At 41.6% G+C, this 24,660-nt stretch overlaps 1 protein-coding gene across 1 annotated transcript in view; it reads left to right on the forward strand.

Annotated features, from left to right (window-relative positions):
* nfatc1 (nuclear factor of activated T cells 1) overlaps positions 1–6,057 on the forward strand; it is a 68,276-nt gene extending 62,219 nt beyond the window's left edge. Inside the window, exon 10 of the mRNA XM_034094606.1 lies at positions 4,600–6,057. Coding sequence (XP_033950497.1) covers positions 4,600–4,655 — 56 coding nt within the window. The 3' untranslated portion in view covers positions 4,656–6,057. The remainder of the gene's footprint in view (positions 1–4,599) is intronic.
* The last annotated feature ends 18,603 nt before the right edge of the window (positions 6,058–24,660 follow it).

Below are 24,660 nucleotides of genomic sequence, written 5' to 3' on the forward strand. Positions count from 1 at the left end.
CACACATAACGGATCCCTCTCCCGGGACAGACTGACGCGGTAATACATCTACAATATAGAACAGTCCAAATGTTGGAAAAGATCATCTGCATAGAAAAAGAAAATGGATCCAATTGAATGTCAACAATCTTCCAGGTTCTGCTGTCATGTGATATGATGGAAACCTGTAGAATAGTTACCAAATTGACCTTGAATTTAGTCTTTTTAAAACTCTATTTATCATATTTTCTTCAATTTAAAATGTCGGTACACTTTGAAGAGTACTGTAAGAAAATGTTGTTTCCTTGACTTCAAAGCAAATCTTTTGGGTTTCTTCTGGATGCTAGCTCAGAGCTCAGGTGGTGTTAGCATGTTTGGATCCTCTCTGTGTGACGCAGATCGATGGGACCGCATGACACAGATGTCACTCCAGTGCTGGGACTATTTGTAGGACTTTGTTGTAAACACACTTAGAGATCAATAGATCGACTTTTTTCAATTAGATCCTCCAGTTCAAATGTGGCAGCACAATGAAAAGTGGGCCATGGCAACAGACACGTAAACAGTAAATGTTGTGGCGTCAAAGATAACAGTGTTACTGTGTGGCCTTTCTTTGTTTCAGGTCACGATAAAGTGCTGAATTCTGCCTTTTATTCTTTCATTGTCACGTGAAGGCTATTCTACAACATATGATACTATGATCCGTAAGGAAACACATCGGAAAGCCATACTTCTTCTGTGGTTTTGAGAGCTACCGTCAGGTGATGCGGAGGTCTGATGTCTTCATGTTCTAGATTTACAGTCCGCGTCCTGGCTCGATGTGCGCATAGAGAAGTGGTTTTAATAACGTCCCCGTGAGGATTTTGAACTCAAAGATGATATCCTTCCACCTCCAGATGCGCAGAAGGTCAAAGCCAGATCAAATAGAGGAGAGGAGGTCAGTCAGTTCAGTCTGGGCCGGGAAGAGCACACATGGCAGCCCAACGACCCGCTGTAGGAGGGTGGAGATGAGGTTAGACTGTTTATTTATTCTGGTTTATGTCTTCTTGGTGATATTGGTCATATTCTTGCATTCACATGGCTTCTGGCAGCCGTGTCCTTCTGATGAGCTAGTTCAGAAAACATGTAGCATTACCATAAACACAGAAATATGAACCATTGTGATCCTCGTGCTGAGAGCTTCTCCTGATTCTGCTCAAACTGTAGCTTAAAGCTAAAGGAGAGTTTAGGTTTTACTCATTCGGGTTGATTCTCTTCCTGCTGTCCTCTAACAGATGGGTCCATGATGAATACTACACAGCTCAATAAGGGTCAAAACAAGTGACTTTGCATGTTTTAGCCCATTGCCTATAAAACCAAATCAAATAGTCAACTTTTATTTTTTACGGTGTTTTTTTCTACATTCATTTTTATTATACAGGCAACTTGTAAAGCTCTGAGACGTGTCTGACATCTTTCAATAGTCAGAAATGCTCATGTCAGCCATCCTTTTAACAAGAAGTCAAAACAATTCTGTGTTCAAAAATATCTCGGAGTACATATACTGTCAACAGCAATACAAACATTTTATTTGACTATGTACACAACACTATTTACTATTCTAAGGCTGCTGTTACCTTAACCAAGTTCAAACTGGAGGGTGTAGGTTTCATTTAGTCTTTAGTTTACTACATTTGGGTTAAACCATTTATCCATGATATATATTACACAGCTAAAATGAACATCAAAACCAGTGGCTTTGCATATTGTATCTGATCGCCTATGAAAGACAAAGAAACGTGAGCAAACCAAGCTTTTAAGTCGTTTGGTACCTTCTGTTTTAGTATACAAGAAATAAACAACTTGCAAAAACTTGAAACTACTCATATCATTTTTTAATCAAAGCTCTATTTTTGTAGGATGAAGAAAACAGCCACCAGCAGAGAATACTTTGGCAAAAGTTCTGTCTTGCAAAGGAGTCAATGGATATCTCTTTGTTTCACTCATTAAACCAGAAGAAGCTGTTCACAGCCATGCAGAAAATCAATGTATACATCATTCAGGTTATGAATGATGTATAACCAATCCTCTGTAAAAGAATATATATATATATGTCTATGTAAGAGCTATTAAAGTGGACATTTCTGACTTCAGATTATGAAAAATATTTAAAAAATGTGAAAACGGCCTTAATAAATGTATAAACAATACAGGTTAATATGGTTTAAATCACTCTTATACCAAAATTGACATGAAAATCTGTCTTTTGCCGGTAGTTTCTAGCCTCCAGAATACACTTTTAATCAGGGATGATGAGGCATGTTCTCGCCCTCTCCTGAATCAACAGGAAGTGATTGAGAGCACCTGAATATAATTGACAAGTACCTTCCACCCTGCCAGGTTCTTCACAGAGACATAATGCTGTGAATCTCACCCTGTCTTCATCGTCGCATAATAGCTTCAACGTGTCTGCGTCACACAGATCCCCGCTGCACTTTATCAAACCTCTCCAGAGATCTTCCTGTTGCTGTATAAATAGCCGCCAATCGGCCAGCCAAACACATTAAGTTCATGTCTAGACGAGTGTAACGTATCACTCTGTGCCGGCTGATTTGTTGTTGTGCCGCCACACTTTCACTTTGTGTGACTTTGACCTCCCGAGTTATTTTTTTGAGGTAACAATGACACACTTGGATGTTTTGCTTTCCTTCCCCATGGCAGGCAGCCTCCTCCACTTTTCACGAGGCACGCACACCCCGTCATCTTTTTTCGTAAAAGGAAGCGAGTGGTATTTCTGGTAGGAAGCTGCTGTGCCAGTGCAGGGTCACTGAGGGAAAGGCTGCTGATGAAATTAAACACAAACAAACAAGAAGTACTTCCATTGTGTGCGGGGAAATCTCAGGTTTTCCAGTCAGAGGGAATTCCTTCCTCGGCCCGGCTGGCTCCGGCTCTCAGAGGCCGGATCCAGCCAGGGGTGTTCCCCCTTCCTCTCGCATTTCTCATCCCTGTGAGAGCTGAAACGGGCCTGATCTGAACCTGGAGGCTGATTAGAGAGGCAGGAAATGTGCAGACTATCTCTAAGAGTAATAAATAAGCTCACAGATAAGAACTGTTTTAAAAAATGAGCCTGCTGAATCCCCTTAAGTGTGTAAAGAAAACATGATTTCTCCTTTTTCTCAGTACGTGATATTTTGTATTTGTCCTGGTGAGGCTTCAGTTATTCTGCTCCGTTGCTCTTGGATCCCCGCTCTTCCCCCATCCGTCAGCGAGAGAGCACAGCTGATCAAAACAGATAAACAAGTGCACCTGGATCCTTTGGGGACAGCAGGAGGTTGCATCATCTCTCTTGATACAACAACAGAAAGTCTGGGGAAATCAGAGAAACACTGATTCTATTAGTTTGGCTCAGAGGAGTAAGAGTGTCTACAGAGCTCAGAGCTACTTTAAAGCTATCCTTAAATACATATGTTTGTATTACAATCAAATAAATGTGTAATATTTCAGGTTATGGTTTTTTGTGTTACGTTTTGTGACTTTAATGTTTTTCTTCTGACTCACCACTGATCTGATAATCTGATAAACCCACTGTACATTAGCTGCTTGCTAGCAAATGGCTAACCGACAAAGTTAGCGACTAGTTGGTTATCAAAGTCGAAAATGTATCAACTCAAGAACAACATTTGCCCCAAAACAGGAATAACAGGAGATTAATTATTGGAATTTGGTTTATTTGGTCAGAAACTTCAAACAAATGCTAATGTTCCTCCCTTTCTGTGTAAATTAGCATCTTTGCTAACATACAAAATCAGCATCGGGTTACACGTTTAATTACAGCTTCTTTTTTTTCATCCAAAGTAAAAGATGTTTTTTTATTCAACATATTGTTGATGGTGATGGTCTATCCCTTTTAATACATATTCAACCTTTTTTCAGTTTAAAAGGCTCAAAATAGTTTGAATATGAAATATGCAATCTTGACTACAATTGAAAACTCCTGGCTTTCCTTGATCATAATGAACACACGCCAGGAGATATACATATATACACATGCCCAAAAAAAAAATATATATATATAGATACACACTCAAGAATTATATTTCAAAAAAAGATAGTAAAGATATATATTTCAAAAATAAACATCTGACTATTATGTGGTTTGACAATTTCGACAATGTAAACTAAAACAGAATTCAAACATCAGGCACTATAATTAAAAAGTCAGTGACTTATAGTATATGAATGTATGTCTATATCTTGTATTGAGTGGTGATTAATCAAAACATATGTATCTGGGTCTGCATGAGGCTTCCTAATAGATTGTATTAGATGTCTGATGCCTTTTCCTGCGAGGAAAGTCTTTCTTGAGAAAATACACAACACTTGTTCAAAGCTTGTTTTGTTTCTTAAAAATCAATGCAATATTAAGTTGCTTAAGCTGAAAGCTGGTTGAAAAAAAACACAGCTTAACTTTGGAAAAAAATATTGTGTTCATGTCAACCTATCACCAGCTGGAGGTCAATTGAGAACAACTTTTTTTAAGGCCTTAAAAGATTTGTAATGCTACAGTGTACTGTACATGCTTAAACCCAGCATGGGGAGGTCATAATGACTCACCATCCTTTCCTCTCTTTTCATCCACAGTCAATGAGATCATCAGGAACGACCTGTCGAGCATCACCGTCCACAGCCACGCGTAGATTCCCACGAAACTGACACGGGAAACAAAAATAAAGGGAAACACCAAATAATATTTGACATTGTGCTTTTCATGCTTGGACTACAGCGTGCTGGAAGCATCAACAGGAAATGCAAAGAGAACAAATGTAAATGTCCAGATGACCAGGGTCCAACGTGTGCCTTGTTTTTCTTACATAATTATGCCTTTACTCAGAAATTAGCACATGACTGACTTTTTTTGTACATTGAGTATAGCAACCAAACCCGCCGCCCCACAGCAACGTATGCTTGAGAGGACCAAAACATTTTGAAATGTCGTTTTTGCTGCAGTTTGTAAATGATTCAGTGCCTATGAGTTACGTTATTTGTATATACAGTATCTGCCATGCTTCAGTTTGCATATCTGGCTTTACAGAGGGACAATTTCAAAGAGAAGTGCCTTTTTGACTGGAAAGATGTGGCCTTAGTTTGGCGACACATGTTGAGAACAATTTATAAAGATAATGTTACTTTTCCTGAAAAGTCACGACAAATGGTAATCGTAAAGTAATATTAGATGATGAAAGAAAGTTTAACAGTAGCACAAATAGAGACGAGCCACCAAAAGCCATATTGGTCGTACTAGACCAGGAGAAGCTGTAGCCATGGCACACCACAGTGTATTGATTAAAGGTTACGTTTTATTCGTCATATTTTCAACTTTAAAACATTTCTTTCGAAAGCTGCATCCTTTCACTTTAAATGATATTTGGTTTGCATTATTTGATTGTAAAAATGAGGTTAAAGTTAACACAATTGAATATATGTTGTGTATTTAAACCCAACAATTAGCGCTTAACCACTACACCTGTGGTATGGTTTTAATTGTAGTTTATACAGTTACTGTCATTTAATTCACTTAATAACAATTCCTGGTTAAATAAATTGTGTGTAGTCACAGAATATTGAGTTATTTTTACATTTTGACTTAAAAACAACATGATCTCTGGAGAAAAGGTTTTTTTAAAGTTTGACTTTTCCCTGGAAGCTATGCAATCTGCCTGTAGTCTCTCAAATACATCTCTAATCCAAAGAATACTTAACAATACACAGCAATACAAATATATAAATACTTTAAGGTTTTTGTATTTTCATATTTATTCTTGTAGCATGTGCTCTGTGTCTTCATGGTAATCTTACAGCCTCTTTTACATGGTTACCTACATAATGTGGTTTACCTACTCATTTGTTTGTACTCTTGTAGTAAAACGTAATGGGCTTACACACTTAGTTTCAAGTTTTTATATGTATTTATGAGTCTTAATGCTTGTAACTGAAGCCATACTGATACGTTTACGGAGGGGCTTATTGTAAGTCTACAACTCGTCATTCTGCTTTGTGACCTATTTCGTGTATTTGTCAATAAATAAGCTTCATCTCTTATATCTGAATAATCTGTTTCATATGTAGAGAGAACATAAAACCAATCAATATATACTTTGCATTGGGGATGTAGGTTATTCTGGAAATCACAAATAGAGGAAAATAAGCTGGTTATTATTCAGGAAAAAAGCCATGATCAGCTTCATCAGTCATTTCTTAAAATAAATTCTAAGCATTGTGGAAGGTCAAAAGACCCCAATCCAAAACATGTCCAATTCAAACCGGAAAGACGTGATGTAAGAATTACATATTTATTGTTTACACGTCATATGAATGAAATGATTGCCATGATAATACAACAGGAGAATGTAATGGTGTTTTGGCGATTAGGCCCCGGTTTGCAGGATAATCATTTAGGAGGGAAAGCACCGCTCCGATGAAATCCCCGGGGTCTAGACACTGGTGGTGGTGCTGAGTAGGTGAGACCGGTCTGAAGAAGGAAGGTTTAGCTTTGTCCTGGAGGAGACTGGAGGCGAGAGGGGTGGAGGCGGGTTGCGGTCATCTGCAAATGACAACTGACAGGGAGGAAGAGCAGGCATTTAAGGAATTTAGCATGTGCAGCTATTGGCTGCTGAGGGGTGACGCCCTCATATTTAATGAGGGGGGAAGGGAGCCATAGAGTGACGTGTAAGTGACTCGTGTTAGGTCTTCCTTATTGAACTTGCGCTAAGCTTCATTTCAAACCGGAAAGACGTGATGTAAGATTTTACATATTTATTGTTTACACGTCATATGAATGAAATGATTGCCATGATAATACAACAGGAGAATGTAATGGTGTTTTGGCGATTAGGCCCCGGTTTGCAGGATAATCATTTAGGAGGGAAAGCACCGCTCCGATGAAATCCCCAAAACCATTGAAGTATGAAATACTGAGATGAACTGAGTTGCTTACCTTGTGGGGTGACTGGTGATCTGGGAAGGAAAGATAATAGATTAGCACGTATATGAGCGACATAGTGCCGGAATCACTGCCGGAGCTTACGGGTCATGCTGAGACTCTGACTGCCGAAATCAGTGCCGGTCTTACCTGAAAACGACCTGCGGGTCGCATGCCTGGCCAGCAGGGCTTGACTACGCCGAGGAGCGAGCGGTTTCGTTTTGTAACGGTGGCCTTCCGCCACGACACCGAAGTGTACGGTGGCCTTCCGCCACGCCTGAACTTCGCAGGCTATATACATCTTTTTCTTTGCTCTTTTCTCTTTCTTTCGTAACTGACACCGAAGTGTACGGTGGCCTTCCGCCACGCCTGACTTCGCAGGCTATATACATCTTTTTCTTTGCTCTTTTCTCTTTCTTTCGTAACTGACACGGAAGTGTACGGTGGCCTTCCGCCACGCCTGACTTCGCAGGCTATATACATCTTTTTCTTTGCTCTTTCTTTCGTAACTGACACCGAAGTGTACGGTGGCCTTCCGCCACGCCTGACTTCGCAGGCTATATATATATATATATATTTTTCTTTACTCTTTTCTCTTTCTTTATTTTCTTTGTTTTGTAATTGCCACGGGGGTGTACGGTGGGCCGAGTCCACGCCTGACTGCAGGAAATACATTTACTCTGATACGTTTGAGCAAGGCCTGGGAATGAAATACCTGTGTGCCGGAGATGAAGCCCGTTACATGTAGTTGCAGCGTGAGACGAGCCATTATTCCCTGTGGGCGGGGCCCGCGGAATTAGGACAGGAATGCAGTTTGAATATCAGGTACCTTAGTGAGACATGTATACTTGTGAATGTATTTATGAGCCACCACCAGTTATATGCATAGATACCATAGTCAGGGTCTGAGAGATCTTTGGGAAGCCAGTACGGCGCTGAAGTCTGGGCGAATGTAGGTTGTGAAGGCGGAGGAGGACCACCGTCCTAGTTGTTGTAGGGATGAGGTAGAGAGACCTTGATTAGCAGCAGAGGTGGCTGCACCTATCCTGAAGGAATGTCCCGGGTATGATATAGGTGATAGGCCGGATTTAATGAGAACTTGCTTGAGGTAGAAATTGACAGGGGCCATGACCCTGAGAACCACTCTCCCTGGAAGAAACCCCCAAAACCCACGGATGGGACGGCATCCGTGGAGAACCTCATTGAGTCAGAGGAACGCACGAGGTCATCGTAAAAGAAAGTAACTCCGTTCCAGTGGGCGAGCAGGAGGGACCAGGAACGTAGGTCTGAGCGGCAGCCTTCGTCTAAGAAAACGCAGTCATGGAGTTTGTCGACCGCTGATGCTGCGTCCAGGAGGCGGGAGATGAACGAGCGCCCCTGGGGGATGACATGCATGGCGAAGTTGAGGTGTCCGAGAAGGGAGAGCAACTGTTATTTTGTGATGACGTGTTGCTCGCAGTATGACTTGGTGATGTCCCGGATGCGCTGCAATTTGTCGGAGGGGAGAGACGCCTTCATGTCTATGGAGTCGAGGATGATGCTTAAGAACTCTAAGCGTGTGTCGGGACCTAACATTTTCTCTTTGGAGAGAGGGACACCTAACTCCTGAAGCAGTGTTTAAGCTTGGCCAGTGAGATCCCTGAGCTGTCCTGTGGTGGGACTATGGGGAGGAGTCGTCCAGTAGGTGAAGGACGGAGGGGATTCTGACGATGTTCAGCGGGTTTCAGCAGGATCCAGCAGAGCGCTTCCGAGAAGGAATTGAAGAAGCAGGGGCTGCTTCTGCGAAAATACAGTTTGAACTCCCACTTAATACCGAACGAATTCCACTGAGACGGATGAATGGGGATGATGTTGAAGGCATCGGTAATGTCCGCTTTGGAGAGCCGAGCTCCGTGCCCTGTGAACTTGATCATCTTTATTGCATTATCCACTGAGGCATGGTGAAGGGAGAACTGATCTGGAGGGATGATGCTATTGACGCTGCTGAATGGCCAGAGCGGGGAGCGGACAGATCGAAATCAGCCTTTTATTTACGTGTGGCTTATTCCGATGGGATTTGAACGGAACACTGAGAAGGGGGAGGAGCTAAAAGGGCCGATTATATATCCTTTGAGAAGTTCTTTGTCGATGAGCTGGGAAACTATGTTGGGTTCTTTAGCGGCTGACTGTAAGTTTCTTGCTACGAAAGTCACTGTGGGAGATGGGAGGACCCCTACCCTGAAGCCTTGGGAGAGCCCTGACAGAGATAGTCAACGAACATGGAATCTGGGTGAGTAGATAGCGCAGCTGCTAGCTGAGGGATGATAATGGGAGTGGAGGGTGGTATTCCAATTATTATTATTTATTTTTTTTTTTTTTTTCCCTCCTCCACGAGGTTTCTGGCGTAGAGCTACTGTGACGGCCCGTCCACACGGTGGCGCGCGTTAAAGCTTCCAACGCTTCTGCCCATTCACTTTGAATAGGGTGACATCACTTTTAGCAGGACTGTATTTTGGGAAGCGACGTGGAGCGTTGCTGCGTTGCTCGCTTCAAAAGTTGAGCAATGTTCAATTGTTGTTGGCGCCTCGGCAGAAGCGTCAGCCAATGAAATCCCGTTTATGCAAATCTGCCAGTACAAGCGCTAGCCAGTCGAACCGCGTGTATGCTGGGAGAGACTACGCAGGTCATTACCTCATATTCCGGAAAATGGAGGGAAAATTCATTATAGCGGTAGTGAATCACCCGGTGCTGAATGATCGGTCTCTGTTCATCTACCGGGATACAAACCAGGGGAGCGAGGCATGGAGGGAGGTGGCAGGGACAGTGGGTGTCGCCTGTTGGAGTTTTTTTTTTTTTTTTTTTTTTCCAGTTTACTTCGTTTTAACATTGCTATTGCTTTGTATCTCGGGGCAAGAGATTCATGTGATTGGTTGTTGGTCACGTTGCTCGCAAAAAACAGTAGCGTAGTGTTAGGAGATATAAATGATAATTAGGCCGCATTTCCAAATCTCCTCGCGTCCCTACACAAGCCATTATCTTACAGGAAGGGAATCCAGATCATACAAGTAACCGTTAAACAATAATCCACTTTAATGGTAATATACAATGCAATACAATCAAGTACAATCAATACAGTACAAATTACATACAGTTCTGTGGGATCCCACATTTACCTGATACTCACGTGAGCCAGCCAGCCAGCCAGCCAGAGGAGAAAGAGGCCGAACACAGCGGGGTTTCTGTCTATATCCCTCGCTGACCCAAGGAGGAGTTATCTGCGCCTCCCTTCCAGACCAGTGATTGGCTGCCCAAATTATCATCAACACCCCACATCAGGGATGACTGTATGTTAACTCCTGACCTTCCCCCTCTTCCTGTGTCCTCTAAAAACCACATGTTAGCAGGCCCAAAACCAGCCCAGTTTTCTACACAAATCATTTTCAAGCTTCTTCACAGTTTGCATGAATACATACAAATATATCCTTACAATTCCCTCTTTTGCACTCTTAAAAAAGAGAGTGCAATTTATACAAGGCACTTGCAAAAAACGGCATCCTTGTCTGCTGAGTCTCCATACTTTTTATTCTCAGTGTCCACAGTGAAGGGCACTCCGTCCAGCCTCTCGTTGCAGATGACGCAGCGGAAGCAACCGGGGCGGTAAGACTTCCCCAGGGCCTGCATGTCCATGATTAGATGTCCACCTGCGTTGCACTTGTCTGCAGACTGCTGGAACCCAGAGTACAGAAAGTCCTCTTCACAGAAAACCCTTCCTGCGTCATAGTAGAACGCCTTCCCTCTCAGCCTTCGACTACAGGCGCTGCAGGTGAAGCAGCTGTCATGGTAGAGGCTGCCCATAGCTTGGCAGGCCTGGCTGGCTCCATACACCGTCTTGTTGCACTTAACCCACACTCCTGTTTCAGCGGAGAGTGGAGTCCCCTGTGCCATCCTGGCTTGCCGTGTCTTTGTCCCCTCTGATCCGCTGACGGCGGCTTCCGAGTCGATGCTGAATAGATGTCCTCCCGATCTTCCTTCTCCGGTCCGATGATGATGCCTCCCGGGACGACTGCTGGATGGATGATGGATGTCCTCGAGGTCCTTCTCCTCCAGTCCGCTGATGACAGCATCCGAGTCGACCTCCATGACGAGAGCCAGATCTGTCCTGATGTCGTCTAGGGTCCTCGCAGGTGTTTTCCCCGCCGCACACTGGCTCCCGTGGTACCAGTTGTCCCCCTTTCCTTGTAGGCGGACGGCACGGGATGTCCTCGGGGTCACTCGGTCGGGGCCGGAGAGCCTGGGGTTGACAGTCAGCCTCCTGCGTCTCGGGTCCCTCTTTCGGCATCCACAACCTGTGTGGAGAAATCTGATACAAATCCCTCAAGCCTACGCTCCGGGCTCTGGGGCCCTCGGCTGTTTGACCCACCAGTGCGTGGCAACTTGGAGCCTGTTGGTGGGGTGTCTTACAATAACAGACATCTGAGCACAGGTTTTCTAAATTAATTGTGCAGCTTCAGAATCTTAATACTTGGACTGTGCCCACTAAATAAGAACCACAACATCTTTAGGTAAACTAAATAACATATTTCAATAGCTCTGAATTTCTGACAAGCATCTGTATTTATTTAAATGAAATCCCTGAGATCCCATTAAAAGTCTAAAAATATGATTTGAACTGCTAATGTTTCTGGTAAAGAAACACACTAATCTTATGGATTCAAAAACAACCAAAATCACAATACTAACAAAGTGAATGGCTTCCTGGTGATACTGCTTCTACCCGTCAGTGCTTAGATATTATCCTACTAAAAAATGAATACAAAATTCCAACAAACTGTCAGTATTTCATTCTGGACTTACATCTCTCTGGTAGCCCCTTGGCCACTGATTCTCTACCTGTGTTACCTGCTATAACTCAATCAATACTAGAGACATGTCAACATTCACCAAACAGCCTCTTATCCCCAAATATGGAGCAGGTCAATTCTAAAACTGTCAATCAATGGTCAGATTGAACAATGGAGTTGGGCAGCAGGTTCCTTTCAGTCCCTAAATGAAAAATGTACATTGTAAAGTTTACACTCCCCCTTTTTTACACATTCTCTCATGTGTAAACAAAAACCTGTATGGGAAGAAAACCTTCAGGTCATAATGGATTATAAGATAATACCAAACATTTTTCCCAGTAAACACTTGAGAGTATTTCTCTCCATCATTCAGTCCTAAAAGAAACAGAATTCCAAATTTCATAGTTTGAGTTTCACATTCTTCAAACCGCCACCTCCTGTGGGAGTGAAACATCATCAACCAGATTAGATACGGTTTCCCCTTTTGTGCAATGTTAGGAAACCCCTCATTTCACACATTATTATCACACAAAAATAATGTGTTAGTCCAAAACATGCTTGATTAGTCATCGTTTTAAATCATGCAGTTGCACTGATCAGGTGCAGACATACACACACTCACACTCACACTGTCAGGTTGTAAAGTCAGGTTTGGTCAGGTTCACCGCAGAGTCAGTCATTGACAGTGCCTTCCCAAGTTCCCCTGTCGGTCAGTTGGTCTCAGTCTTTTTGGCCATGTGTTGTGCTCTGCAGAGACTTTGATGTTCCAGCACAGGCCAGCATCCTCCGTCTATACAAATCTGTATATATGGAGCGCCATCATTTATTAATTCACAATTACAACTATAATGTTCAAGATATCTCCAACCCCTCCTTGCTGTTTCCCACATTCCCTGAAAAGTGTCTAGCCAAAAAAATGTCACTTCCTTATTGTACTATTACTATTACTGCAATTCATGTACACCTAATTAGTATTAAAATGACTAATAGATCTATTTCAGAAACATGTGTACATCACTATCTTGTGTCAAAACATTACTAGGATCTGTAAAGCTCTGCTATGTATTCCATAACTCATTCTATCAATTTATCTTCAATTCTGGTGCACTTAAAGAACAATGTTACCCTCTTTCACAGTGCGTGGAACTCTGGGTGTCTGAACATGAAACCAGTACCTCAAATTGAAATACTATATTTTGTTTAGAACCAGCTTTCCCTTCAACATGACCTATATAAATAAATATTTATCTGATCTTATAGAGCTGTTACTAAAACTCTCCCTTTGAACTGATCAATACTGTAACAAATTAAACCACTACCAAATTCACACACGAATAAAAAATCCAGTGCATACTTCCTTCATGCCCCCCCCCTTTTTTTTATCAGTGTGTATTAGACTGATTTTTCACATCCCTTTAATAGTTCCCCTCTTTTCCGCTATTTTTTTTTTACCAATTGACTAATTTATGGTCCATACATCTTCTTATCTTCACTTATTTATCAAGTCAATTCAAGTTCTTTACAATACATTAGTAGATACCTTGTGGAGTCTTCACAATAACTAATCCCCTCTAGGATATGAAATCCATTCATCTTCAAGCAGATACTATGTCCTTATTTATGTTTTGTTCACGATAACAATGGTATAACAACCACATGTCATCCATTCTGGTCCACCTAAAAACCAATGTTAAACTCTTTAGCAGTGTGTGGAACCCTGGATGTCCGAACATGCAACCATTCCTCCCTCCTTTATCAAGGATTTAAAAACAGAAGTCATTTCATATTTCCCATGGTAATAACTATGCTACAATGGTGAAATCAATTATTTAGATTTGAATACTATATCTGGCTTGGCACCAGCTCTCCCTTTAACATTATCCATACAGATCAAGATTTGTCTTATAGAGTGGTTCCTAAAACTATCCCACTACTTTATTCACACGTGAATAAAAATGTCAAAGAATATTTTGTTAACCTGATGAAAAGATTGAAGAATATGGTTGTACTCCGAACCCTCAGTGTGTTCTCATTTTACTCTAATAGTCTACTGCTATTTTTAATTTAATAAATCTTTCTGTCCTTACGTATTTATGCTTTAAATGTGCGTTTTGTGAATAAGTGTGTTTATGTGCAAACTCACTCATTCCCGTTTTCCTTTTCTCCTCCTCTGGTTTTCTCAAGCTGTGACCCCGGCCTCCTCACTTCTAATCGACCATGCCAACTCCTCTGATTCTGTGTTCTCTTCAGTCCATCAGCTGTAACTTCATCCGCTGTCAGCCATTGGCCCAGTTACATCTGCATGCGCCCTCATGCCAATGTTCTTGCACTGCTTTACATTTCATCTCCTCCTTTACAGTCTCCCAGCTGTTTTTATGGAGGGCGGATTCTGCTCATCTCCCACACTTTGCTCTTGTGCTCAGCTTGGAACTTCATGGTCCCGTCTGAGGGACCGATGAGCGTAGATTTCTGCCCGTCAGCATGCTGTTTGGTTCTGGATGCCACAGGTGGAGATAGTTCTGGCTGCAGTCTTGTTGTTGTTGTTTCAGCTCTGGTTCTCTGTCTGTTCGATGGAGAAGTAGGAGTCTCCCGTTGGGTTAGGTCTTTTGTCTGCTTGGAGGGTCGGGATCGTAGCCTTTTCTAACTCAGAGGGGGAGTCCAGGTCTCGGGACGCATTACCTATAAAAAATCTAGCACACTGAGGTTAAATAAATCCAACCCTTTGTAATCATACTATCTGTCTTAATTGTTAAATGCCATCTAAACAACCTAATTGATGTCTACAAATGATATTACAAAAACTCACTCTAAAAGTTGTTTCATCCATTGCTACATATGTACCCAACATAACTCTTTCAGGAAACCATTTTCTCCTATACATTGAAAAACGTACATGTTTCCAGCATCACATATTCCACACACTACGAAAGAACATCTACATATTTTCTCCAATATTTTAAGCTAGTTTCTATAGCAAGATTATCATGTGTGACATAATAATCAGATGTCTTGTTTGCTAACCAAGAATATTAAACTTTAAAATGTCTTTTGGCCAGTTGAAGTCCTGCTTACTTCATCCTTAAACTCTTCTTTAATTTGAAACCAAAAAAGGTCTTCCTTCTCCACCATGATCCTATCTCTATATCAAAGTCCAGACAAACTGATGATTTATCTTCAGAAACCATGAGGAATGACTCATAAAACACTATTCTCCCTTACTTCAGTTCTAAATCAAATGAGCCAGACAGGAAACCCCCTTTAACCACTTGCTTATCCTATTATTTTTGATCAAAGTTGTGTTACAAGCAGGTTTGATCTGTAATGAATTAAAATCAATATTTAAGGACGTAATATAAGTTAAATATATTGTTAAGGTAATTACTGTTTTATTGTGAAGGCCTCTCTGGCGAACAGCGGCCTTCGGCTTTTATTTTGAAAGGCCGTTCCGGAACAGCGAGTCCGATTCCTAGAAACACGGCAAATTGACAATCGTTCTAATACATTAACTATAGTCGTGAAAAAGACAAGGAGGGGGAAGGCGTGTGGAAGCAAGCAATGAACTGAAAATGCCACCAATCCTGTTTTAACGTGATGGCGAACATTGAAAACCGAAGCGGGCATAAGCACCTCTGCCATAACTGACAAGCGTTCAAAAACCTTTCTGCTTATCCCTTATGCTAGTACTTTTTGTTTTATTCATAACCTAAAAATACAATTGTGATGAATAGCTTGCTTTTGTATCATTACATTTACCAACATAAAACAAGGTCTGTACTAATCAACAATGACAACCTACAGACAGCTCATTTAGTTAAATATACGCAATATATTGACTTCGCTTTTATTTATCTGACTTAATTAACGTGCTTCCCCCCCTTTCAGCCACTAGATGGCAGCAGCAGAGCACAAATGAGCTTCACTCTTCTGACTCAATGTCTGATATCCATAGACAATGCTCATACAGGTTATTTAGGTAAAAATCACACAGATTTATTCCCCGTACAGTTTGTCCGGCTTGATAACGTGCTTCATATGTCGTCACGCAGGACTCTCTGCCTACCTTGCGATCAACGTTATGTTTACGTCAGCCTTTCAAATTAATTTTTACAGACAAGGGAAACGGGAGCCGGTCTCGTCACAATGTAGGTGACGTTAGCGCTCTCTCCCAAGGATTTAACAGATAAAAGTCCGCTGACACTTTCGCTTATTTGGTCTTGGACTCTTATTTTACCCCCAGTTATAAACGGCGGACCGATCTGAAATATCGATCATCCAGGTTTCGCCGTGTGAGACTTATACTCACATCCCACGAACTGCACCGCTCCTACGCCACTTCAGGACTAAAATACCTGAGATCCACGCAAACTGCTCTAATTTCTCGTTACGCAGGACTCTCTATACCTGGCGATCAACGTTCACGTGTTATATATAACTTTCCTAACATGGTAAAAAAGATGCATTGTATACTCCATTCAAACTTCAAAAACACTCTGAAACGCCTACAGACAATCCCACAGGGCCCTGCTATTGTCCGAGGCGTCTAAAAGTGCTTGTTCCCGACCCAGTGTGGTCCTCTGAATCCTTCCACAGCTCATGTTTATTCAGCGTCGAGTCACCATTTGTTAAGAGATTAAAATGATAATTAGGCCGCATTTCCAAATCTCCTCGCGTCCCTACACAAGCCATTATCTTACAGGAAGGGAATCCAGATCATACAAGTAACCGTTAAACAATAATCCACTTTAATGGTAATATACAATGCAATACAATCAAGTACAATCAATACAGTACAAATTACATACAGTTCTGTGGGATCCCACATTTACCTGATACTCACGTGAGCCAGCCAGCCAGCCAGCCAGCCAGCCAGCCAGCCAGCCAGCCAGAGGAGAAAGAGGCCGAACACAGCGGGGTTTCTGTCTATATCCCTCGCTGACCCAAGGAGGAGTTATCTGCGCCTCCCTTCCAGACCAGTGATTGGCTGCCCAAATTATCATCAACACCCCACATCAGGGATGACTGTATGTTAACTCCTGACCTTCCCCCTCTTCCTGTGTCCTCTAAAAACCACATGTTAGCAGGCCCAAAACCAGCCCAGTTTTCTACACAAATCATTTTCAAGCTTCTTCACAGTTTGCATGAATACATACAAATATATCCTTACAGTAGGAAAAAATGTACTTTAGGGTGGGCCTGTAAAAATATAAGGTGGGCCAGATTTTTTGGCAGATTACTTTTAGAATACTTCCGAATTCCTTTCTTCTTCTTCTTCTTCTTCTTCTTCTTCTTCTTCTTCTTCTTCTTCTTCTTCTTCTTCTTCTTCTTCTTCTTCTTCTTCTTCTTCTTCTTCTTCTTCTTCTTCTTCTTCGGAATACTTTCTTTTCCATAACAGATGGGTATGTTTTGGTGAACGGGAGACACGTATTTTACTGTTTTATCAAGAGCACAACACGACATCTTGGTGTCATTCTGGACAGCTCTCATCTGCACCACACGTAAAACTCACCCATACTGCATTCTTGTACAGTCTTAAAACCTTTCCTTGAAATATGTTATACATGTAAGGTGTCCTTGGGTGCTTTGAAAGGTGCCCCTAAATAGAGTGAATTATCATTATTATTTATTATCTGAAACGATGTAATAACTTTTATTTATTTTTTTTTCAGTCACTTGCCCTTTACATTCCGCAGGCCATTCACTTTGATTTGATCCCGTTATAAATGTCATCATTTCGACAATAAATAAATGCTACAAAAACGTTATCTTCCACGTTTTATCTAACCATCTCCGTTTCTACCTTTCAATATATTTTGAAAGAGAACTCTCTCTCTCTCTCTCATCTGCGTGCGGGGGCGGGGCCTCACAGACACGCTGCATCTCTCGCTTACAGACACGCTGCTGCGCTGTGCAGTGTGCACACGGTTCTGCTGGTAATGAATATTACATTTTGTGAGGAAACTTCTCAACCAATAGTTCCAATAAGTATTCACTTCAGGTTTATGAAAGTAACTGACTCAGATTACTCGTTTTTCAAATGTAACGCCCGCTGAATATACATGATTTTTTTTTTTCTGATTACGTAACGCCGTTACATCTATTCCGTTACAACCCGACCCTGTGTGGGTGAGTGCAAACATTTTCGTTAACACTAGTACCTGACCTGAGTGCCACGGAAGTCGAAGCTCCTGTGACGAGTCTTCCAGGGCTTGGAGGCGAGCATCGATAGCTATCATGGAGCTAGCCAGGGATTGCAGGGAGCCGGCTACGCTACTCTCCATGAGGGGTGTGTTAGTGGCGCTCCCGGACTGGCAGCCTGGGAAGGGGTGGATTTTGGAGGTGGACGGGATCCTGGCTGGAGGGCTCGACTTCCTGCCCTTTTTTATATTACCTCCGCGGCTGCGGCAGCGTCCTCGCCCTGCTCTCTGGGGAGCTGACTGGAGCTGCTGCCCCGGACTGGGGAGCTGTGCTGGAGACCTGATCCGAGAGCTCTCGGAGCTGCGAGAGAGTGAGGCCTGGGGCTGTGGGGATGTCCTGCTGCAGGAGCCGGGCGAGGGGGAAGGGAGCCATCGAGTGACGTGTAAGTGACTCGTGTTAGGTCTTCCTTATTGAACTTGCGCTAAGCTTCATTTGTCCAACTACCCATTTTCCTGAAAATAAATGTCCATTAGTCTGGCCCATTACTGTACCTCGATCCAAAGAATGCCCCATTCGACCAAAAATGTCATTTGTCATACCAAGACCAATATAGTAAAAACATAAAACCCATTATTTGACCCAATTTTTTTTTTAAAAGCCCCGTTGGATCATAACCATATTTGTCCGTCTGCCCGTTATCCTGAAAACAAACAGCCATTATTCTGATGGTGCATTCCCATTATCCAAATGCAAATGTGAATAATTTCCACGGGCCATTACTTGACCACAAACCAAAAAAGTGTCCCGAAGATGCAATGTGCAACTGCCTTTTAGAATGTACACAAACACCAGTATCCTTATGGCCCATCATTTGACCCCAGACAAAAAAACTGACCCATTGGAACGAAAGCCCATTTATCCAACTGCCCATTATCCTGAAAACAAAGGTCCATTATTTCAATGGCCCATTAATGGACCCCAATCTAATAAAAAGGTGCATAATAAAGTACATTTTTCCTACTAACTCTCTCTGCAACAAACATAAGCACATGGCTATTTATGCAGAAGGACATCATCAACGTTTTTCTTTCAATGCCTGGGAGTCGAGATTGGGGTATGAATACATAATCGTTTATTTAAAAAAAGCACAGATAAGCAAACACAGAGGCTCACATGGGGAGTGTGTGAGAGACATGAGAGAGGGGGGAGAATCTCAAAGGCCTATCTTCAAGCATCACTGGGCCCAGGTGGATCTCATCAGCCAATGCCGGCCCCACTCTTATTATACATCCATGCCCCCCCCCCCCCACTGGAACCTGCAACATGATGTAGGCCTATGTATCAACCACAGATTTTAGAATTTAAATCCATTTCATGTTTACCCAAATACAGAGACAGACAACGATAATAACAAACAAATATCCCCATTTGTTCGTGTGGAAATATCTTCTGCGGGCAGAGTCCTAGCTGCCCGCAGGAGCTTATGTTAAAGGCCTATACCAGTGGTTTTGCATGTTGCATATAGCATACAAAGCAAGGTCAGAGTCAACTTTCTAATGTTCTTATCATTCAAAAAAGCACATCAAACGCTGAATGAACAAATACCTGATACATCTTACACTATAGGGTGCTTTCAAAGTTTAAGTCGACAAGGTATAGTAGTTATTCACACTAAGTTATTCAAACTCTAAACATATGTTGAATACAATTTTGTATAAAAGTCTGCTGGATGTTTAAGTCCCTCCTTGAGAGTTCTGAATCCTGTCGCTGCACAGTCAATGTTATTCAAACACACATGAGAAGACTCTGTAAAAGTGTTACAAATAAAGAACTTGCTTTCCATAACTATCTCACAAACCTTTTGATGATGTGGTCCTGGTTGTTCTCCTCGCTGGTGGGGGTTGTGTTGCAGGGCACACTGACACCCTGTGGTCTGCGGGGGTCCTGCTGGACCATTGAATGGTTCAGAGCTGACAAACACTTATTAGTTCACTGTAGGTTTTTTGATGTATTTCTCGATCCTGTATTATGTCACAGCCGAGACAGAGACGCGTGCCGTTATGGAAATCATGGCGTGACGGGATCACAGTGTGTTGGTTTTGCCTGTCTGCCCCGCACCTGTCATAACTCCATTAGGAAAATCAGGTGTGATTTTTACTGTCAGTCAACTATTTCGCAGGTCATTCATTGGTAACTGGAGAGAAGCTGCTGACTGGTAAGCTCTGTCTTCACAAGTCTTAAATGTAAACTTCTTTCTAATTGTATGATTTATTGACAGCGAAAAGTAACTGAAGATGGTTAATATCTAATCTTAATTTCAATGTTTACTATATACGCTATTATTTCGTTACAGAGACCAAACACTTTTTAAAATTGGAAAAAAATCCTGTAAAGTATCTTAATATACAAAAGTGCATTTTATCAAGTCTCTTGTAAAAATGTGTTAGTACATTGCTGTACATGCTTTTTTTACAGAAATGAAGGATAAAGTAAAAATGTTCTTTATTTTATTGCAATGATCTGCTTTGTTTGGTCTTGTTCATGATAGTGAATATATTGTACTACTGTAAAAACGTTGTATTTATAGTATTTATATGTTGTTCTCCCTATTTTGTTCCTTTTATTATTTTATGTTAAAAAATAAACAGCCATTTTCAGTTTGTAACGTCCATCAGCAGCTTCTTTCTGATATATAGCTCTGGGAATATCTCTGGCGACATGGGGCGGCCCTTCAGCAATATCTCAGGTAATCATTTCCATCCAAATACATTATTTGGAAAATCACAGATTTCAATTTATATCACTATAATTCTTTTATTTACTTCGCATTTTTGAAAATGTATCACTTAATTATTTAGTCACAGGCTGCTGCCATTCCCAACTGGGTTTATTTCAAACCACTGCAGCAACATGCACCTTAGTACGTTTGAGCTTAACGTGCTAAAACATTGAAGGAAACAATACTGCAATGTAAATCAGTTGATATTATGCATAGTCAATGTTTATCAGCCACAAGTTTAATTCAGTCAGACAACTCACGTGTTTCTTTAACATGTTTATTAGAAGCAGCATATAGTTGAGTTTGGCGACAAGGCTCGGGCATCATCACTCCACAGATACACATAGCACCATGAGTGATGATTGAATAACTAACCCCGAGCCTACAGGTGGAAGCTGGGGTGGAAGCTGGGGTGGTGGTGGGGCAGCAAGCAGCAGCGACGTAGAGGTAGCTGCGGCAATAGCAGCAGCAAGCAAAGCATAGAGAGAGATCTGCAGGTTAAATAGAGCGGCATATTAAGGAGACTCTGATTGGTTGGTTGCAGAGTGGCAAGGGGCGTTATGTATGAATGCAGCAGAAGTGCTCGAGTTGACTGCCTGAACTAGCTCGCAGGCTTCGCCCCATTAGATTATTCAGTTTCTAAAGGTTCAGTGCAAACGGGATGGTGGGATTTGGACAGTTTAAAATAGGATGAAGATAATACGGCCACAAATCAAATCAATGTCAAGCTTTACAGGCCCACAAATGGCATTGCATTCATATTTATTAGGTTAAATTTGTTTTATAATTTATCCGATTGAACTCTATTTCCTTTGTAAACCATGTCCGGTGTTCTATATGAATACATATTTGGTACACAAGTCATTTTGTTGGTTGAACAGATACAGATAATGTCGTCCTTGTACTGTATACCTCTGGTCACAGGCAACTCCACCAAAGATGACTCCCTCTGTAGGCTCGGAGAATGTCATCTGGTGCTTCTCTGTCTGACCGACATCGTGTGTCTTCTCATTGGACAGCCAGTGATCGTCAAACTTCTGTGGGTCACCTTCACATCCAGGAAGACTACCTCCATCCTAAACTGTAATTTAGCTCTCTTCCACAACATGCAGTACCTGATGTTCATCTTGCATTTATGTGTCCTTAATTTCCTGCCAAAGCAGCATCGACACGTCCTCCGTTTTGTGTTTGTGTATGTGCTAATCGGAGGGCCAATGAGTTTGACTTGTATCTGCCTGGAGAGGTATGTTGCTGTCATTCACCCCACATCTTATCCTCTGCTCAAGAGGTACAGATACAGGGAGATGTGTTCCGCCACAGTGTGGTGGTGTTCTGTGTCCACTGCTCTGGCCAGAGTTGTCTCTTTAAATAATGTCTTCCGTTTCAAAGACCAAGTTATAGAAATGATTCCTCACGTTGTGATGATGGTGATGATTCCAACAATAGTGTGGTGCAGCTGCCACACTGTGAATGTGCTGAGGAGGTCCGGTCCGGGGAGAGACCAGCTGCATCCGGCCAAGAAGAGAGCCTTTAAAACGATCTGTGCCACTTCCTCCATCGCCCTGTTCTTTTACATTGTAGTTACTTCAATGCAATGGTATAAGACGTTTAATGAAGGAAACCATCGTTGTGTAGTTATGCCTATATGTTTCGTGTTGCTGTCTGCTGCGAGTGTTGTGCATCCAGTGTTTTATCTCCACACTCAAAGGAAGCTGTTTCCCTTCTTTAGGTGTGAACAGAAAGCCACTTGATTTTCATTTCATCTTGACCTCAAACAGGCTGATATACCTGCATGCAACTCATCTGTATTCTTAAAAAAAATAAACTTTTGATTGAAGACATCATCTAATAGACTTTTAAAGAGGACATTATGCTCATTTTCAGTTTCATATTTTGTTCACACAGGTCTTTTTATTTCCTCACACTGCCTGTGCTGCAGCACCTCTTTTCACCCTCTGTGTGAAACCAGAGCCCAGTCTGCTCTGATTGGTTAGCTGGCCGGCTCTGCCCCTTAGCTCATCACGTACAATGTCTTGGAGCGCTAGCCAATAGAAGCGCAAGTGATTAATAGTTATGTCACTATGTTATGTAAGTAAACAAAGGAGTCCCATGGAGGCGTTTCAGGCGACCCCCCAGGAAGAGCGCCAAAGCAAATGTAGCACTCTTCTGTAACGCAATTTGGGCCCAAAAAGAGACGTGCACTGTTAATCAATATAATCATTTTATAGCTAAATGAACTTCCCAGAACACCTTATTTTAAATGATTAGGGTCTAAAGGTTTGTTAAATGATACGAGAGAGGGAGATCAGAGGCTGTACTTCAGAAAAATGATGTGAAAATTGGATATCCTTTTTGAAATCTACAGTCGCACCATTTTGAGCTTCACGCGCCACAGAGCAACTCTTATAGGAATGAACGAGGCCCCGCCCGTGTCGCTGTGTACAGGTTCTTTTATATATATATTCATAGTTTTAGGCAGGGGGAGAGTGTGTGGGGGAGAAACTTAGACTCTTCTTGATTTGAATATACTAAATATGCTGATCATTGTGTCTGTCTTCATACCTTTGTATACCGTCAATCTGTGTGTGGGCTGTTTCTCATGTTTTGGCCACAAGAAAACACTAAGGGTAGACCCGGGCTGCCACCTGACTACTTAACAAGGTGTGTTTTCCATGTAATCCACCAAAATATCATCCATTTATACCTTATTGTACTTAATAATAATCTTTAGAAAAAAAAAAGAACATGTTGTGATACCTGATTGTCCAGTTTGTGTAAGTATTTTAGTAATGTTGAAATGATATATGTATACTGTTTTGTCGTCTCAATAAATATGATTAAAGCACATGTAGAAAAAACCAATAATGTGCCTGCTTGATTATTATCATTTGTTTCAATATATGTCTTTTTTGTTTGTTATTGTACCAGATGTTTTGTAACAGAGTGTTGAGATATAACATACCAACCCAGTCTCACGGCATTTCGTGTTCACCAACACGATTTGTAATCTATTGATTCGTGTGCACCAACACGATTTGCCCCTTTTTTTCGTGTTGCACAGCACGATTTTAAAAGCAATGTATTTCTACTGGTAATGTGTTTCGTGCCAGCAGGCGACAGCACGTCTTTTTCTCCGGTCGGGTCGTGGAAGACCGGAAGCTGTGTGGTTCATAAAAACATGTTCTTACTCAATATCAAGCCACAATTATTGCTTCTATTTTAAATCGTATAATTTCGGACTTTTGTTGCCGTCTGTGAGGAAAATAAATGGGGCTCAGAGCCTCAGGATACTGAAATCTGTATTTTTTAAATCGTTTTTTCCTTCTAATTTGTTATTCTTTTCAAAATAACACACTGTTATTTACTCACCAATAACACACAATTATCCTTGCTTTTATTTATTGGTTTAATTCCATAATCTCGGGCTTTTTTGGTGTCCGTCAGGAACTGAATTTCAAAATAAATATAACCGGAAACAGACGTAGGCATTTCGAGCGATTACCCAAGATCCTCAGCTATGGTTTTAAGCTCGCTGATTGGATGTGTTAGCCGCAATGCATGCTGGGATTTGGTGTTTATATTATATGAAATCCGGAAAACATTTTAAAAGTATAAAATAATACTTAATTCCGAGTGCTCTTGCTTTTCTCTTTGAAAGTCATCACATAACGGCATTGTAATACACGGTTCGGCTGCATTACATATTACAGATCTGCCGTAGTTCTTTATTTAGAGAGCCCTGATGAGAAGACCTTTGGAAAAACTGGAAGAAATGGCGCCGAAACTGAATACTTGACGTGGATCATAAATATATCAACAATTAAACAACATCTTCAATTTCTCTTCACACAATACGTCTCCTTGCAGTATCAACACTAATTCGGCTGACTTTTACATTTGATCTAATTCATAGATAGGTTATATTTACACCATAACGGTGCACAGCTGATAGAAAATGACTGTAGTTTTCAAAGATATTACTGATTTTC

This window comes from Pseudochaenichthys georgianus, chromosome 11, assembly GCF_902827115.2.
Source record: "Pseudochaenichthys georgianus chromosome 11, fPseGeo1.2, whole genome shotgun sequence".
NCBI classification, from domain to species: Eukaryota; Metazoa; Chordata; class Actinopteri; order Perciformes; family Channichthyidae; genus Pseudochaenichthys; species Pseudochaenichthys georgianus.